At 38.3% G+C, this 18819-nt stretch overlaps 1 protein-coding gene across 1 annotated transcript; it reads left to right on the top strand.

The window, feature by feature from the left end:
• Positions 1-805: 805 nt before the first annotated feature.
• Positions 806-18497, top strand: CP (ceruloplasmin). The gene is made up of 19 exons (XM_062603088.1): positions 806-1007; positions 3719-3963; positions 5141-5353; positions 5877-6050; positions 6621-6875; positions 8186-8351; positions 9348-9487; positions 10065-10205; positions 10330-10541; positions 11126-11276; positions 12227-12439; positions 12806-13013; positions 14224-14363; positions 14692-14820; positions 15387-15493; positions 16268-16484; positions 17119-17258; positions 17741-17903; positions 18314-18497. Exons 1-19 carry the CDS (start codon positions 853-855, stop codon positions 18346-18348), a joined length of 3204 nt encoding a protein of 1067 aa, XP_062459072.1. The 5' UTR covers positions 806-852; the 3' UTR covers positions 18349-18497.
• Positions 18498-18819: the final 322 nt, after the last annotated feature.

Here is an 18819-nt window from a genome sequence, read left to right as displayed (position 1 = left end):
TTGTGGAATTTCTGAGCCTCATTTCCATTTGGACAATACTGAAACTGCTTGGAAATGAGATGCAAACATCCCCCACCTCCACTGGTGACCAGCCGGTCCTTTTCATCTCTAACCTATGTGCCACACTTTGTGTTAAAATTGCATTTCCAAGGGAACCATGGTGGGTTAAAAGAGCTTATCCATGGACACATCAGCTCTGCTCTGATAACAGTGACCTAATCCTCTCTTATCTGTGTTGTATCAGTTTAGCAATTGCTGTGCAGAGGGGAAGAAACAGCAGTCTGTAGATTAAGAACCAGCGAGGAAAATAGGCAGCAGACAGTGTGCATCTACAGGGCCTGCCCTGCATCCAGTTATGTCAGCGTACAAGCAGGTACACAAGGAAAAACAGGTGTCATTAGAGATTTTCACAATGCATTTAAAAAGTTGTGTTCTTGTGCTGCACATCACCAAAATGATTTTATGAGTAGTATGCAAGCTATAAAGATTGTGATGAATGTAATTAAGCTTAAGTATGTAAAGCCATTTAAATCTACTGTGCTTTCAGTTCAGCTCCAAGATTTACAGTCCGGTAACCATCTAAATGGTAATTTGTGTGGTAGTAGCTTGGCAGAAACTGAAAAAAGTTCTTTGAAGATTATCTGAACTGACGAGATTACCAGAATCTTTTGTTTACTCTTGACACACTGAGACATTGTGCAATAGTTTCTTGTGTTCACCAAAGCAAACAGGAGCAGGGAGTGGGGGGAGGCAAGGAGGGTGGTGGGTGGGAAAGACAACATATAAAGGGAAATTGCATGTGCCCGTCCTGTGTTTGTATTTCACATTTTCCACAAGGCTCATGAGTGCAAGATGAAGCTTTTCTTCTTAAGCTGCTTGATGGTTTCTTGCTGTTGCCAAGTCGGGGCAGTGAAGAGGGAATACTACATTGGCATTATTGAGACAGAGTGGAACTATGCACCTGGCAATACCAATATCATATCTGGACGGCCTTTTGCAGAAGAAGAGTAAGTAGAACAGTTTACACTGGTTGGCTGATTTTACAGCATTGTCTGCGTTAAAAGCAGACACTAAGGACAGACTGAAAGCCTGGTGAAGGCAGAGAAGTGAATCCTGTTGGTGTCAGGGAATCATAACAGAATTTTGACTTTTCCTGGCTTCCTTGAAAACTGCATTCCAATGCTCTGCTAATTAAAAGCATTGGAATATAAGCAGTGTTTTTGTGAATTTGTTGTGGTGAAATGTTTGCTAAGTAGAGACAAGAAAAAGACCCTGAATGTCTAATGATATTTAATCTTGAATGGCTAAAGTCCCGGTGCTGAAGAGAAGACTTTGCTGTTATATTTTTATGTGCAGAAGTCTGACAAATTTAAAACCTTCCTACTGGGCACAGGTTTCCTTTTCAGATACTCACTGTTGGCAGTGGTTGTTTTCACTGGTGCAGCAGCACAGCCGGGTCCTTCCACCCACAGTGGAGGAGCTGGGTTGCTTGTTACAAGGCAAGGAGGTTCCTGTGTAGTGAGAGCAGTCAGTAGGATGAGGATAAGTGTGGTGAGGAGAAGGGGATCACCTGACGATATGAATGATCAATAAAGAAAAACTCAGATATAAAAAGCATCAGAGAAATAGCTGAGAGAGAAACAAAGTTCCTTTTCTTTCAGTGCCTTTAAAATGAAATAGGACAATATTAAAATAAAAACAATGAAGAGAGAGCTCAGAAATTAGAAAAATCTCCAAAATTTAGTTCTCGTTTAGTTTGTAGATGAGGGATTAGGAGATTTCCTGTGGTTTGTTTTCTCTAGTGAGAGCCAACAATCTCTCAGCCATAATCTGCTGCTTCATCAGGCATGGGACAAAGCGTTTGTTGTTTTTTTTTTAACTCATAAACTGAGTGACATTTAAGACACTGCCAGTGGTGCAGCAGGCTGAGAAATGGTGCGACACGGCATTGTGTCTGAGAATTGCAGAGCTGTCTTGTAATACAGCAAGCTGCTGCTGTTCACTGCACTTTCACTGCATTTCCCTGCTATGTGACACCCTACAGCTTGCTAAATTAATTGCAGTTTTTCAGTAGTTGCATGCCTGCAATGAAGCTGGTCCCTTTTATCCTACTTTTAATTTTCAGCTTTTCTGATTCTTCTTTTTCACCTGAACCCTTCAACTATGAAGATCTGCTTGTATGGAGATTGATATTTATAGAGGCAGGGAAGAGCAGGAGAAGAGAAAAAGTGGTGTACCTGCTAGGAGGAATTCTCTACAATTAAATGGTAGCTATTTAAACAGTCCAAGAAGAGCCATAATATATTTGTTTGATTTAATTTGTGGCTGAAAAGCTTCAGGCTCTCACTTTCAGTGACAGAGCTTCTGCAACAAAGCTTATGTTCTCCAAGTTTCAAGGAACTCTGAATTGGCATTTTAATTATACTTCAGATCTGTGCTTGCCAAGGTATAAGCAATTCATAGAACTGTAGAATCTCAGAATGGTTTGGGTTAGAAGGGAACTTAAAGACCATCTAGTTCCAACCCACTGTCCTGGGCAGGGACACCTTCCACTAGACCAGGTTTCTCAAAGCCCCATCCAACCCGGCCTTGAACGCTGCCAGGGATGGGGCAGCCACAACTGCTCTGGGCAACCTGTGTCAGTGCCTCAGCACCCTCACAGAGGAGAATTTTTTCCTTATATCTAATCTAAATCCCCCCTCTTTCAGTCTAAAGCCGCTCCCCCTTGTCCTAGCATCACATGCCTTTGTAAAAAGTCCCTCTCCAGCTTTCATGCGTGCCCACTTCAGGCATTCTAAGGTTTCCCCTTCCCCACATGCTCAAACAATGCTCAGCTTTGTAGGAAATATTTTGCATTTTCTGACAGTATTAACTTGCTTCAGAATGCAGCCTGCTGGGAGTATAAAACCAACTTGGCTTTGTTTCTCATCATGTAAGATGAGAAATCAGGAGGCTGCTGAACTTCAGGCAGTGTTGCTCTATCTCCTGGGATTGCCTTCTCCTGCAGTAGGTTTACTTTCACAGCTAGTCCTCATAGCGTGGGCAGGGAACTGTGCAGGAGGATTTGTTGTTAAAGAGACTCTAGAATTTGGGCTAACAGCATCAACCAAAAGTAGTGCTACTGGTTTGAAGAGCCAACGCTGGCAGTTTCTCTTTCCATTGTAGTTAGCAAATACAAGCATTTTTCCCACAAAGATAACTCTTCGCAGAGAGCAAAATATTTAATGAAAGGTACCTGTCCCCTCAGCACAGGCAAAGGTTGGCTCCAAAGCGTTCCCAGTTGATAGTTTTCAGAAATACCTGGTGACCCCTCACCTTTGGCTGCTGGTGCTTGAGCAGTATATCCATGATAGGTACTCACTTCACTTCCTACCACATGTAGGAAATACCATCTTCATCAGTCTCATCTTAGCCATGGGTTAGGCTGTTTCCTTGCTAATCGAGCCTGTTTTTTTTATATAAATGTATAAATTGCATCAAATGCCCTTATCTTCAGTCTACAAAATAGGTATAAAATATTCAGCTTAGTGCTTAGCATGTAATCTCTACATGGGTGCCTAACTCTTCACAATAAGAAGCATATTTGCTCCAAAACACATGTAGTTGTCCACAGTGCTACTGAGGCGCAGTCTTATATTTGAGACTATACTAATTAATACCATTCAAATATAAAATTAGTAGCTGACACTAGAAATGCATTTGTGTGCTTTCTTTACAGGCAGGCTGGAGTCTTTCTCAAAAGAGGACCACATAGGATAGGAAGCACTTACAAAAAGGCTGTCTACACTCAGTACACCAGTCATTTATATGATGTGGTAGTCGACAAACCTTCCTGGCTGGGGTTTTTAGGCCCTGTCATTAAGGGAGAAGTTGGAGATTCCATTATTATACATTTGAAAAACTTTGCTTCCAGAAACTACACGCTGCATCCACATGGTGTAACCTACACAAAGGAAAATGAAGGTAAGCTTGAGTCCATTCTATGCCAGGATTTATACAAAGTTAATCATTCCTCTGGATGTGATACCCTCTCATCAAAGAGAAGACTGGTCAAATAAATAAAGATTTAAAACAGGACACAATAAATGTACAGTAAGAGCTAAGAAGTTCGATAATTTATCAAAAGTGAAATACGAATACAAAGTGGATTTCATAAAGGTGGCAATTTTAGATCAATATTCCACCTGAAGTAAGACTGTAATTATATATGAAATACAGAATTGAGGATTTCTAAAGGAAAAATGGATACTTTCACGAACATCTGAATAGTGATAACTTACAGTTCCAAATTCTTAGCGCACAATTTGTATATATTTTGTGTAAGATACCCAAAAATTTCATAAAGTGGAGAAACAGCTACTGCTTTAGTAATAAAATAATGAGATAATAGTCTGACACACTTCAAGATGTTTTGTAGGGGTACTGTCTGGATTAGTGTCGATTTGCCCTTGCAATAGCCTGTCGTGCCACACTCAGGTGGTGGGGGATTTTCTGTAAAAGAAGGCACCAGAATATGGCTGTTGAAAGTTTTTTTAGTGGGCCTTAAGAAGAGTGTGCAAATTGTTGAGAATATGATGTTGTCTCATAAGCAATCTTTAAAGTATTTTCATTAGAAGAATTTATGAAGTATTAGCCATACAGCTAATACATGGCTTGATACAGATACATTCTGTGGGAGCAGAACAGTGTGTTTTACACCAGTACACACACTTTTTGGAACAGTGTTTAATTATTTTTTTTGTTGCTCTCATTCCAGCAACACCAATACTGCATATGTCCCTAAGGAATATTTTAGAGCAGTGTCTAAGATTAATATTTAACAAATGCTTTACAAATATTTGGATTGTTATCTGTTTAGCAGAAGTACATAGTGCCCTCCTAAAAAACAAAAGACTAAATTGAACATGCTGTTAATCAAAGCATTCCCATGGGATTCAAAGGCAAATGACAAGACTCATGAAGAGAAGAGAAAGATCTACTCACCTGATTTTAAACATTTTTAAAGGTTTTGTTTTTACCTGTATTTCTATGTTCAGTCTATTTCACTGCAAAATGTAGTCAATGCTAAAGTGTGGCAAGTGCTATCCTGACAATATATAGTAAATGTGTTCCGTTGACGGTGTTGTGTGGCATTCTTCAGGTGCCTTTTATCCTGACAACACCAAAGATTTGCAAAAGAGAGATGATGCTGTGGAGCCTGGAAGCCAATACACATATACATGGGACGTGACAGAAGATCAAGGTCCAGCTAAGGGAGATGCAGACTGCATAACCAGGGTTTACCACTCCCACATAGATGCTCCAAGAGATGTTGCCTCAGGGCTTGTTGGGCCTTTAATAATTTGCAGGAAAGGTAAACCATAAATGAGTAAGTAAATACATATGCAAGGTGATTGTTAATGGTTATTGATAAATATCAGAGAAATAATTTACTGGAAGAGAAGAAGATTACAGCTAATTCTGAAATAGCAGCTTTTGGTCTTCTCAATTAGGTGCCTTTCCATAGTATAGGAAATAGTTTGATTTTGTGTGCGACAGCAGATATAGTTTGCAGAATACTTTGTCCACTAATCCATGAGAGTGAGATATGTCCATGCTAATAATGCAAAAGGATGTGAAAATACAGATATGAGACAGATTTATTATAATCTTAGCACATGTCGTACATATTCTTAGTAATTTTATACTATCAAAACTAGCTTTTGTTTTCTGAGTGTGTCTGTAAGCTTATGTATATACTCACACTCTAGAAAAGTAACTGTGAGTGTACAAAATAAGCAATAAACAGTGACCAGCCCTAATGATGTTACACCTTTAACTCATGAAAAGATAATGTCAGTTGGCAAAGACTTTGAATATACGGTTTTCTCTTTCAGATACAATGAATAAGGGCACTGATAAACACTTTGATGATGAATTTATCCTTATGTTTTCTGTGATGGATGAAAATCTGAGTTGGTATCTAGAGGATAATATCAAGACATACTGTTCTGAGCCTTCCAAAGTTGACAAAGATGATGAGGACTTCCAGGAAAGCAACAAAATGCACTGTGAGAGAACATTATATAAAGATTACTTGTCACTGATATGGTGAAGTAATAATTTTATGTCTCTTTTGAAGATGAGCTGTAAATAGGTTTGTTTTGTTGTTTTTTTTTTTAAGCAGGGCTTTTTCTTGAAGGATTAAGAAAGATTATTTAAAAAAAAAAGTGATGGCAAGTATTGTGCAATGAAACTTTTGGAGTTATGATGTAAAATTCTTAGGGACCAAGAATCTCCTTGCCACTGTGTCTCATGCAGTCTAAACAGAGTTGTGTTACTTTGTTCTGTTTCTTAGTCCTGAACTCTGTACTATAATATTGCAGTTTAGAAAAACAGTTTAGTGTGTCTGTCAAAAAAGAAATTACCTTTGCCTCTGGCATGGATTCCAGAATCCTAGCAGGAGCTACTAATCATGCAGATAGTTGTGCAGATGAAGTGGGTTCACTTTCAAAGGTGCAGAGTTTTGTTTTGAGCTTCTTTCTATTTTGAGTAATAAAGCAATGGTTTATGACACCTACTTTCAAAGTAAAAATTCTATGGTCTTTGAAAGTAATTGTAATAAATAACATTTCTTTTAGCAATCAACGGGTACATGTATGGATACCTCCCAAACCTCACAATGTGTGCAGAAGATAAGGTAGCATGGCATCTTTTTGGCATGGGTAATGAAGCTGATATCCATTCAGCCTACTTCCATGGACAGACCTTAATAGAAAGGCATCATCGAGTTGACACCATCAACCTCTTCCCAGCCACATTTATTGAGGCTGTCATGATACCAAGGAGTCCTGGGGAATGGATGCTCAGCTGCCAAGTGAATGACCATATTGAAGGTACAGAATAAGTTCAGATCAGATTTTATTTTTTTAGGTTGAGCTAAGAGTTTTCCAAGTCACTTTACAGTATTCCTGACAATACCTGGTCATAAACCAGACGATATTCTCCTCAAGGTAACAAAACTCTCATAGTAATTGAAATACCTAGAAGTGTATTAGATGGGCTTGAGCATGTAGCCACAGAAATCAAGGAAATTGTTTTCTGTAATGGAAATTGTTATCAGTTGGCAGGAATTGGCACAGCTGCAGTTTTGCAAGCCTCAACTTTAGACAAACAATAGCATGATCTTGCCAACAAAAAAGTTGGGGCTCATTCCAAGTTTGGGCAAGGGCACAGGGACAGGCAGGCTAACTGGCCTGCTGACAAAGACATATTCTGGAAAGTGCATTGGCTAATAAGCAGGGATCATCTGAATTTCTCTTCCCTGTATCTTTCTCTGTTTCATAGGATCATAGAATGGTTTGGATTGGAAGTGACCTTAAAGCTCATCTAGTTCCAACCCCCCTGTCTTGGAGGGTTTCCAGTGTTTTTTGATAACCATATGAAGTACTTAGAAGCTAATTTCACTGTCTTACATGATCCATATCCCACTTTTCCATGATGTATATCCCTGTGAGTTAGAGAAGCTATTTGTCACAAAAGTGGAAGGACATAAAACTCAAAATCATTCTCCAAGGTTTTAAAATTCTGATGTAAAAAAGGAGTATGTTTAACCTACAGATTCAACTACACAGAGGTTATAAGTTTTGAAATAGCTATTATGTCAAGCAGCATCCTCATGGTTGAAGCATCCTGTACAAGACATAAATCCTGCAGATTGGCCTAATCCTGAGCTGTTAAAGAGCTCTCTTTTTAGTTTATTTATATGTCCATCAAGCAAATTTGCTAACATATCTACCTCCTAGGGTGCAGAGACATAGGAGTTTCACAAGTAAGCTGTTGATTAGATTTAGATGGAAGATTGTCAGTCTGGTAGCACCTGGCCCTGACTGAAGTGCTGACAGTACTGTTTCCACTCCACCCTGATCTTCTCTGTAATTACCACATCAGTTGCAGCTTTACAAGCAGGATGCACTTTACCACAGCAGTCTGCCTACTGTAAATAGCATAGTCATGTTTCTAAATCCTAGCTCATTTGGCATGCATTCTTTTATATAATTCATTTTCCTTTTCGTTTGTTATTTGCATATCCATCAGTGGTATGGGAATTCTCCAAGGAAGAGAAGAGCTATTGGAAGCAGGGAAGGAGAAAACAAAGTGCAGTTCTTTCTCCCTAGTTTTCTCTACCTTCTCATTGTTTTCCTAGGTGGTATGCAAGCCCTTTTCAATGTAAAAGACTGCAGGGAATCCACAACAGATCACAATGAGAGTACAAAGATAAGACAATACTTCATTGCTGCTGAAGAGGTCATCTGGAATTATGGCCCATCTGCAATAAACCATTTTACTGGACAAGAATTAATTACTGACAGGTAAATGCTTCTAATTAAAGTAGTTTTACTTTCCAAGCAATATTGATATAAACATGTTAAATAAGGTAAGGCATATGGTAGAATTAACTTTTAAGGAGAATTTCTCATTGTTCTCATCTTTGCTTAAATACTAATGCTAGGTTAAATATCAGACCAAATTATGTCTATTGTTTTCCTTGTCATCTTGCTATAAATTTTGCTGTAATGTTAGTAATTTCACTGGGATGAGGATGAATTGTAATATCATACATAGGCAGTGACCTCTGATGATTTGAGATGGTTGATTATTCTGAGTTAGAGAACATAGCTAGGAATTCATCATCGTATCCTTAGCTGATAAAAATGATGCTAATGGCATCTCAGCTAGTAAACAACTTGCACGAGGTAGCTTTGCCCTTTGCTCTGTGTTTACATATTTAAGACCTGGATCAATTGACCGAATAGATTGATTCTTCAGATTTTTCATCTGTGAGTTAAAGAATACTCACCCACTTCACAAGGAGCATGGCACAGTTCATTGCTTGAGTAAAACATCGCTTGTGAAACATTGAAAGGTCCTTTTATGAAGTCTGAAAGTACAGATTAAAAAGTGTAAACTAAATCTTCTCGCTTTCTATTTAGATGTTACATATTCTTGATGTTCATATCTACTGCTGTTGAATTATTTGTAACTTAATAAAAAGAAGAGTAAACTTCAGGTTATGACATGTTGACTAGAAATCATTGTTGATGAGTCTCAAAGCATGCTGGCTTTATAAGAGCAACACAGCACTGTGTCCTTTTCTTAAGGAGAAGTTAGTGAAGGACAATAGAATCTTGCATGTCCTTATGTAGGACTGCATATAAGTGTGCAGCCAGCCCACTGAAAGGAGAACTGAAAGACAAACTGGGCATGTCATTATGCCTCAGATAATAGGGTTGAGGTTCTGACTGTCTTTGTAAAGCTGAGCATTATGACTTGAACTATTTGCAACTACTGAAATTTCTTTCACACAGTGAATCTCACGTATTTTTTGAACAAAGTGAGACAAGAATTGGTGGCTCTTATAAAAAAGCCGTTTACAAAGAATACACAGATGGTTCTTTCACTGAACATAAAAAAAGACTTGCAGAGGAAGCACATCTTGGACTCTTAGGTAAGATATCTAAAATTATTTTGTGTCAAAGATTTATGAAAGTAAACTACCAATTCCACTGGCAAGCCAACAGTGTCCTTCCACCTCTGAAGGAGGGGCCCTAGTCTCTCCCTGCCTCCTGCAGGTGCTGGTGCCTGTGGCTTCCTCCAAGAGACACCCCAGGGTGTAAGAAAGCTCTTGAAGGCAATGCTGTGGTGACCCCCAACTTGCCTGTGGGAATATGCCATGGTCTCCGAAGGTCTAGGCAGGTCTAGCCCTGTTTATGACCTGTCTGCTTCTGGCATGGCTCAGGACCGAGTTTGAGGTTGGTACTAGTGTCTGTAGATTCCGAAGGGAGGAACTGTCCTGCATGTCACTGGGCCCCCATCAGGAATTGGGAATGGAACATACCAGCTGCTGCTGGGCTGCTATGTGATTCAGGCCATATGCCAGGGACCTAGTCTGTGGCCACATAGGCCCAGGGGCAGTTCCCCATGCGATGGGAGAAGCAGCCAGCCATTGATTGCTTTAAGCTCATGATGGCCTATACATCACTTGATAGAAACATCTTGTAATTGGACTGTGTGCTCTTTTCTAGGACCTGTTATCAAGGCTGAAGTGGGTGAGAGCATCAGGGTGACCTTCCGAAACAATGCCAGCCACCCGTTTAGCATTCAGCCCCATGGTGTGAGTTACCGCAAGAGCGACGAGGGGGCATGGTACGGTGCTGCCTCCAGAGGTGCGCCTGCAGATGGGAATCTTTCAAGCACCAGGGAAAAGCTGTTGTACATGTTAATGTGTTAATGGTGATAAAATAAACAAAGTTCATTTGGCAGAATTCCTAATGTTGAATTCTATAATAGGTACTGAATCTCCAGCTTCTCATGTGAGTCCTGGTGCTACATTTACATATGAGTGGAATGTGCCGGAAGATGTGGGCCCCACAGATCAAGATCCAGACTGTTTAACTTGGCTTTATTACTCAGCTGTGGATGCAGTCAGAGACACCAGTTCTGGCCTTGTGGGTCCTCTCCTGGTGTGCAGGAAAGGAGCTCTGCTTCCTTCTGGGAAACAGGTCAGTCAAAGAAGAAAATGGGAAGCATTTGCATCACTGTAGCTGAGTCTTAGTTCTCCTCCTGAATTGTGCCCTCAGGGCCTGCCACATTTTACAACCACTCAGCACCTTCTCCTCTCCCCATCAGTCTCAACTATATGCTCAGGGGAATAAATAACATGAAGGAAGTGGGTTTCATTGTGTTTAGTGATAGTTTTTTGGGTTTTGGTTTGGGTTTTTGTTTTGTTTTGTTTTGCTGTTTTTTTTTAACCAAGCAAAATCAGTCTGGCTGCAGATAGACACTGCTGTGAAACCACCATTGCAGTAAGCAACCACTGGCGTTCAAGTCAGCTAGGATGAGAATGACTAGGAAAGACCAAAACACACATTTGTTTCTGGAGGTGGTTCCTGCTGATAGAGCGTTCGCAGCAGGTATCTGGTCACCAAATACAACAATTTGAGAGCTTTGTGATTATCAGAATGAAGTATCAATGTATGCATCTATTGTACTTTGTGAATTATACATTATTATGTGCACAGATTTTTCCCCTGACATTTTCTGTTCTCTCATTTCTACTTTCCTTTGTGCTATTTCTTCTCAACAGAAAAATGTGAACATGGAGTTTTTTCTACTTGCCACTGTATTTGATGAGAATCTGAGCTGGTACTTGGATGACAATATTTTGATGTTTACACTAAATCCTAGTAAAATTGAAAAAGATGATGAAGACTTCCAAGAGTCTAACAAAATGCACTGTAAGAAAATTATTAGTTAGACAAATATTCATTTCTATAATAAGGTTTTTACTTTTGTGATCTCATGTTGGAGTCTGGAAAACTGTATAGTGGCAGAGCCATTTCATTCCTTTCCATTGGGCAGGTTCTTTTCTGACAAGCTGCTTTCCAGCTCTATTTAGCTGAAACGATTCTACAATAGCATCTGCAATCTGACCTTCATAATTTTACCTACTGGCAGCATTCCTCATAATGCAGCCCAAGATACCACTAGCCTTCTTTTGAAGCAGGGGTACATTGTGGGCTTATTTTGTGTCCGTGGGTGAGTGGATTCCTTTACCAGCACTGTGGCTCCCTTAGAATGAAAATCTTTACTTCTTTTAATAGGGCAGAGTTGAGTTTCACACTGATCACATTTCAATACTGTAGAGATGTCTTTCAAGTTTCCTGTATAGGAATATGTTTATCTTCAGTACCTAGTCCTAATCTTTAAGCATATTTACTTATGCTTGTTCTTAAATGTTGTGCTCAGGGACATTCCTACTGTTTACAGAGCCTTGAGCATTCATTGGCACCTGTGAGGCCCAGGCTTTGAAAACTTTGCACAAGAGTAGCTAAAACCCACTTCAGATTGCCTCTGTTGTGTGGCTGGAGGGTCTTGCAGGGTATAAAACAGGTTGCTTTATGTATTCTGAATACTTAACAGCTATAAAACAGTGGAAGTTCCAGCCAGTTGAGTCAGCTACCTGTGCTTTAGACGTTGAAAAGGAGAACAGTTAGTGATTGCTTTTAAACACTGGGTTTGAAAAGCTTTGCTTGAATTGATTCTCTAATTTTGCTGATGTAATGAAACTTATTATTGACAGTCTGGGGCATCACATTACATCTGAAGCGTGTATTATTTAATCTGTATTGCAGAATTAAGTAATGTGTTAATCAAGGTGGGTTTTGCTTCCTCAAATCTTCTACAGCCATTAATGGTTATATGTATGGAAATCAACCTGGTCTTGAGATGTGTAAAGGAAGTGTGGTTTCCTGGCATTTGATGGGCTTGGGGTCAGAAGTTGATGTCCATGGGATATACTTTTCAGAAAACACGTTTGTAACTAAAGGAACAAGAAGGGATACTGCAAATCTGTTTCCACATACATTTCTCACAGCTGTTATGAAGCCTGATTCTGAAGGTAAATGTCTTGTTTAAAAATTCTGTTAATAGACTGTTTACCTGTGCAGATTTTATGCTTAGAGACAAGTTTTAAATAGCTGATATTTTGAACCTTTGGATACTAAAACTGTGTATAGCTGTGTTTAAGGACATTAAATTTGTGTTCACAGAGCATAAGTTCCTAATGCTAAAGCCTTGATTTATCTACTTCTGTGTATGCTGAATCTTATTACTACAAGTTGCCAGACTACACAAAGAATCGGGGTCGTATACGAGCAATAGCCTGTGTCTCTGTCTCTAAACACTAAATCAATGTAGTTAATACAATCTCAAGATTAGTCATAGATTTTTTTCCTCAAGTCTTTATTTCTTGTACAACCTCTAGGAGTTTTTGAAGTGTCGTGCCTGACAACCGATCACTACACAGGGGGCATGAAACAGAAGTACAGTGTGAAACAGTGCCATTGGTGGAATGTGGATATATCTATGTATTTGCATGAAAAGACTTATTATGTTGCTGCAGTGGAAGTTGAATGGGACTATTCTCCTAACAGGACATGGGAATTTGAGCTGTATCAATACCATGAGGAAAGGTACTTTGAAATATATGCAAGGGAAAAGATACAAAAGAGCAAAGGAGAAACTCACTTCTCTGAACCTTTTCCTCCTCGAGGCATTTCTAGACACTCTTTGAATATGTATTTTTAGGGATCACTTGAATTTGTGAGCCTTCCACAGTAATGTTGCCATGTTAACTGTGAGCCAGACAGCATAACATTCATGAAATGGCCTAGCATAGATCTTCTGTGGGGCAGCTGCAGATTTTCATGGATCCTGGACAGTGCATGCACATTTACTACTTACTGATGCTGGTACAGTCCTTGATGTGGAATGATTAAAATGTTCATTAAGTTGTAGACATGATGACTACTTTGTTCTGATATTTGATTTCTTATAATATGTAACATGTCTTTGTCTCATGTTTTTCTGTACTCTGAGTAAGGTTCTTTTGTACTCCTTTCAGTTTCATTAGTTTACGCAAGATAAATTCATGACTTAATCCATTCACTATGAAGCTTGTCACCTTCATATTCTATTCCCAGTATTTGAATCTCAGTGAGAGAACTGATTGGATCATATAATTCATGCCAATGAGCAGAAGAGACTAAACAATTAACAGATTAATTTCTATGTGTTCCACCTGTATTTGAGGTTAAAGTAGTAGATTGTAACTGCTTATATTTTTTATTTCTTTAATTCTATTTTGTTCTTCAGTTTGATAGCACGTTTCCTTGCCCTGCACAACCCAGTGGACTCTGTCATAGTTCTAAGTACGAGTAATATGGACTCTGCTGTTACCACTTTTTTTCCCCACCGTCTCCAGCCCCCATGATCTCAGCAGAAAATCAGTCCTTCATGTTTCATTTCCGCAAAGCACTTAAGCTTTAGAAATTTTAAGCTTCATTTCAGATCTACAGCAGTCACTGAAGGCTCTATTTTTTTGTTATGCAAATTGCTGGATGACTTCTTGCAATTTGAAATATCTGCTAGGCCAGGTACTTTGCATTCTTTCAAATACTATATAGACTTGGTCTATTTATAGTGGTTTTTAAACCTTCCATGTTAAGAGAAACCTCCCAGCTTAACAAGAATGCTTTCTTGTTGAAGATACCAGTCATCTATGAGATTACTGTTTCACTGAACTAGATTTTTGTTTGATGGTTAATTGCCATGCCTGCAAAAAGATGTTTTAAAATACCTGAAGAAATGTACAACATATTTTTTTTTCTTTTTTCCCCCCAGTCCTGGCAATCCATTTTTAAATAAAGGAGACAAATTCATTGGGTCAAAATACAGAAAGGTATTATATCGCGAGTACACTGATCAGACATTTAGTACTCCCAAAACCAGAACAGAGGAGCAGCAGCACCTGGAAATTCAAGGTATAGTCATCATGAAGTTCAGTTTTGACCTGGGAAAAATGAAGTCAAACAGAACAAGATACTATTTGGACAATACTGAGTATAGTGCACACAAAGTGCTTAAACCTACAAGGAATTGCTACTTTTATTATGGTGCTTTGGGACTTGAGTCTCTACTTTAGATGTCTAACTTCAGCTACTCAGGTTGGCTCATCATAGTGAATGTCATTTTCTGTGTATAGTTTTTAGTTGAATTGCAAGCTAATGTTGTGTATTTGAATGCAACCATGTCTTGCTGTCTGCTCTAATCTTTGTCAAACCAAGTTAATCTTTCTTTCCAATTCAACAGGGCCACTGCTTATGTCAAATATTGGAGATAAAATTATAATAGTTTTTAAGAACTTGGCATCAAGACCTTATTCTATACATGCCCATGGAGTGAAAACAGACAGTTCTGTTGTTGCTGTAACTAACCCAGGTATCAAAGCATTCTTGTCTATTTCTAACAGAATATCAAGCCTTCGAGTAAGGTTTAGCAAGCTCTCATGTTAGGGTAGCAGGGAAGACATCATTTTTGTTTGTTTCTTTTGTTCTCACCTCAGGTTATAGTTGTAGAAAAAAAGTATTTCTACAATTAAAATGGCCCTGCTAACTATTGCTGTGCATCCTAGCCCTTGGCAGATCAGTAATTTGTTGATGCAGTGTGGCTGCACCTTTCATAAAAGGAAACAGATTTTGCAACACAGGGAGAGATTAGCTTTATGCTAGCTGTTATTTCAGAGGTTCCTCTGTGATCTTTACAAAAGATACAATTGTTTTTATTAAGTATAGTGAACTGGACAGTGCAGCCACCAAAAAAAAATAGTGTCGGCACAAAAAAGTCAGGGATTTGCAGAAGAGAAATAACAATAAGCTGGCCAGTGCAGTAATTGGGAAGAGGAAGTTCAAGACAAATATCAGCTATAGAGATAACATCTGTTTCGGGATGACCTCTTATAGGTCAGCACACAGAAAACTTCTAAAATTAATTTATATTTCATTTAGGTGAAACAAAAAGGTATGTCTGGAAAATTCCAAAGAGATCTGGTCCTGAGAGAGGAGATGCACATTGCATTGCATGGGCATACCATTCAACGGTGGACATAATTAAGGTAGATGATTAGTAAAATCTAAAGGTTTTTGCTCATTACTTCAATACAAATATACTTACAGCAAGAGAAGTTTGAAACTCTTTCAGCTTCCTCTGTCAAGTTGTTCCCCCCGTTACCATACCTCTAAATTTAAATATCTCTTTGAATAATGCAAGGAAGTCAGGGCAGAATTTCAGTCACAGCCCTTCATATTCTTGTTTCCTGGTTCTGCTGTTTGTATAGTTCACCTCACTCAGATTTCTGTCTTAAAGCTAACACTTTATAGCTTTCTCAATATCTAATCTGTCATGTGTGGAAAAAATAACACGCAACTGTGGAACATAAATCCAACATTTTTGTACAAGCCACCTGTTACCATGACTAATGATTTTTAATGTAAATTAAAGGATTCTTTCCATTGTGTCTCAGAAAGCACCAATAAAAAAGCCTCAAGAAGTGTATTTTGAATGGAAACCAAGTTCAAAATCCTATAAGTCTGAAAAGAATTTTGGAAATTAAAAAAGAAAATTAAAAAAAATAAAGAAAGGCAACAAATTAAAATGGAACAAATGTTTATTTCTGGCAAGAGAAGAAAAAGAGGTAGCTGCTCTTCACAGTACATTGAACTTGATCCATAGGTACCACGTAACAGTCAAGAAATAACCTTGTTTGTCTGGCTACCTTTATTCCCAGACGCTGACAGCTGTAAAAATAGGAAGATTCGTGTCTGGCATTAAAAAATGCTACTGTTTGGTCACATCACGTAATGATACGATTTTTCATTTGTCATTTCAGGACACTTACAGTGGATTAATAGGCACACTTGTGGTGTGCCATAGACATTACTTGCCATCTTTTCACACTAAAAAGAAAGTTCAATTCGCTCTTCTTTTTATGGTTTTTGATGAAAATGAGTCATGGTACTTGGATGAAAACATTAGAACGTATTCTACCAACCCACACCTTGTTGACAAAGAGGATGAAGAATTCCTCGAAAGTAATAAAATGCATGGTATGTTCCAATTTAGTTAATGTAAATCTGAAAACTCTATATAATTATGTATTTGAAAATACTACATATAAATTTGACTTTCTCGTCTTCTCTGAATTTTCAGTTCTAGGAAAAAATTCATTCAAAACTGAAACTGTTTTGGCACTGTTAGTGCCACTGAATGATTTTTTTTTTTTTTTTAATTTTTTTTTTTTTTAACCTATAAAAATGGTTCCATGTTGAAATTTCAGAGGGAAGTAATAAAAATACTTCAGGAGAAGGAATAAAAATTTAAAAATGACATCTGAAATTTTGATTTCATGTCAGCAAACAGTTGCTCTGGATAAGCTGGAAAGGCGATGTGCGTCCTGGTACCCTCCACAAAGAGCTGCAGGAAATGCAGATCTTTAAGAACTGCATTATAAGCAAGGGTGTACAGGAAAAAACTTTTAACTACATCTTGCTTTCTAGTTATATATGGAATACAATCAGACAATTCATAATATGCTGTCCACTTGTTTTGTTTTCATATACCATTCAAAATTGTTACTTTTGCCTGGCATTGGTTTTCAGATCTTGTATTCCATTAAAGCTTAGAGAACAACACTACACAAAGTTTTATTTATTTTCTGTCGTGCTCTTTTCCTCTCTTTAGCCATTAATGGAAAGGTGTTTGGAAATTTACATGGCCTGACTATGCATGTTGGAGATAAAGTAAGCTGGTACTTGATGGGAATGGGCAATGAAATAGACATTCACACAGCACACTTCCATGGCCACAGCTTTGATTATAAGGTAACAAGTCCTTTTCACTTATTTCTTGCTGGGTTAAGAATGAAAGCTATGGCAAATACCAAGGACTGTAATCTCCAGTGAAAAGTCATGTGTTACAATATTAAGCAGGACTTGTAATTTGACTGTAAAGTTTTTATGCCCCAAACCTGCGTATGACCAATATACAATATACAGAGTATCTGCCAGTAGCATTTGCTGAACAGTGACCTCACAAGATGCTTCGACAAGGGGGCTGTGAATTTTCATGGCTGTGGTAAAACAGGAGCTGTAGTTTTCCTTCATTTCCACCTAGTTGCTAGTTTATTAATCCTTTAAGCATGAAGTGGATATACAAAATGATGTTTCTGTAGAAATGATATGCAGTAAATATCTCTTCACTCAACTGTAAAAAGTGTGGTGGGAATATGCCTAAAAGGTAGCTTAAATTACTGCCACCTGGTTAATGCCACACTATTTAACTATTGTTTCTTCTTGTCCTGAAGCAAACAGAGGTTTACCGGGCAGATGTCTTTGATCTATTCCCTGGAACATTTCAAACTGTGGAAATGACCCCGCGGAACCCTGGAACTTGGCTATTACACTGTCATGTTACTGACCACATCCACGCGGGCATGGAAACAACCTACACCGTGCTCCCAAAGAAAGGTAGGAGCTTTTCTAACTCGATGTTCATTATGTTAAAAGATGCAGAATGGGGATCACAAGCATACTCAGAACCAGTTCTGGCATCCAGCAATATTTCATGGCTTAATATTGATGTCTGGGGGCCAGAATTTTGCAAGCTATCCAATCATATTTGCCTCAGTGTTGCTGCTCAGAAAACAGAAGAAGCTAAAAGACTGGATGTTAACTGACTATTGCTTCAGCTTCCCATCAGTGAAATAAAAATGACAGACTTTTATTCAAAAGAGTATTGTGTACCCAAAAAGTGCCACTAGTGTCAGACTCCCTCTCAGTCTTCATTTAAAATAAGAACAGTTAGCAGATAAACCTGAAGTCATATTCCCTAACAGCTGAAGTACTAAAACACTGAAACTGCGGTTTTCTTTCTAAAGGACATATTTCAGCTTTACAGACACAATTACCTTGATTTAAAAATATTTAATGCGAAAAAAAAACCCAAATCTTACATCTTGAAGAATTTGGAAAGTTCTTGTTTCAACAGTTAATCCAGTTTTAAAAGCAACACTTTTCTGTACTCAAAAGACTGAGCATAATAGGTATGTATTGCAGTTAACTGACAGAAAGAGAACAGCAAGAACATCTCAAAATATGTGTATGTATATACACACACACAACTATATAATGTACGTATCTATTACTAAAGATGCACATTGGAATGTTAAACACAATGTAGTTCTATTTTATAAACCATTGAGATTTACAGAATACATAATAAAAAGGCTGACGTAAGAGTACACAGAAAGAGATGCAGAAACAATTTTAATTTGTAGTAGTAGTATGTTAGATTTTTTACAACCAGCCATCTAAAGTGCACTAAAATATACCCTTCAATGCATTTTAAAGCTATTCTAAAATCTACTACACAATACCTTGAAGA

This window comes from Pezoporus occidentalis, unplaced genomic scaffold (assembly GCF_034315485.1).
Source record: "Pezoporus occidentalis ecotype Australia unplaced genomic scaffold, CSIRO_AGI_Poc_V1 ctg8, whole genome shotgun sequence".
In the NCBI taxonomy this organism is placed as follows: domain Eukaryota; kingdom Metazoa; phylum Chordata; class Aves; order Psittaciformes; family Psittacidae; genus Pezoporus; species Pezoporus occidentalis.
Note: the sequence above shows the minus strand (reverse complement) of the source record. Positions and strands in the feature narration are given on the sequence as shown.

Bases quoted from the DNA above. Each gene is read 5' to 3' on its own strand.
- CP (XM_062603088.1), top strand. From the start codon at position 853: ATGAAGCTTTTCTTCTTAAGCTGCTTGATGGTTTCTTGCTGTTGCCAA. The intron at 8,352-9,347 runs GTAAATGCTTCT...TCTTTCACACAG, and splicing joins CAAGAATTAATTACTGACAG to TGAATCTCACGTATTTTTTG. The intron at 11,277-12,226 runs GTAAGAAAATTA...AATCTTCTACAG, and splicing joins AGAGTCTAACAAAATGCACT to CCATTAATGGTTATATGTAT.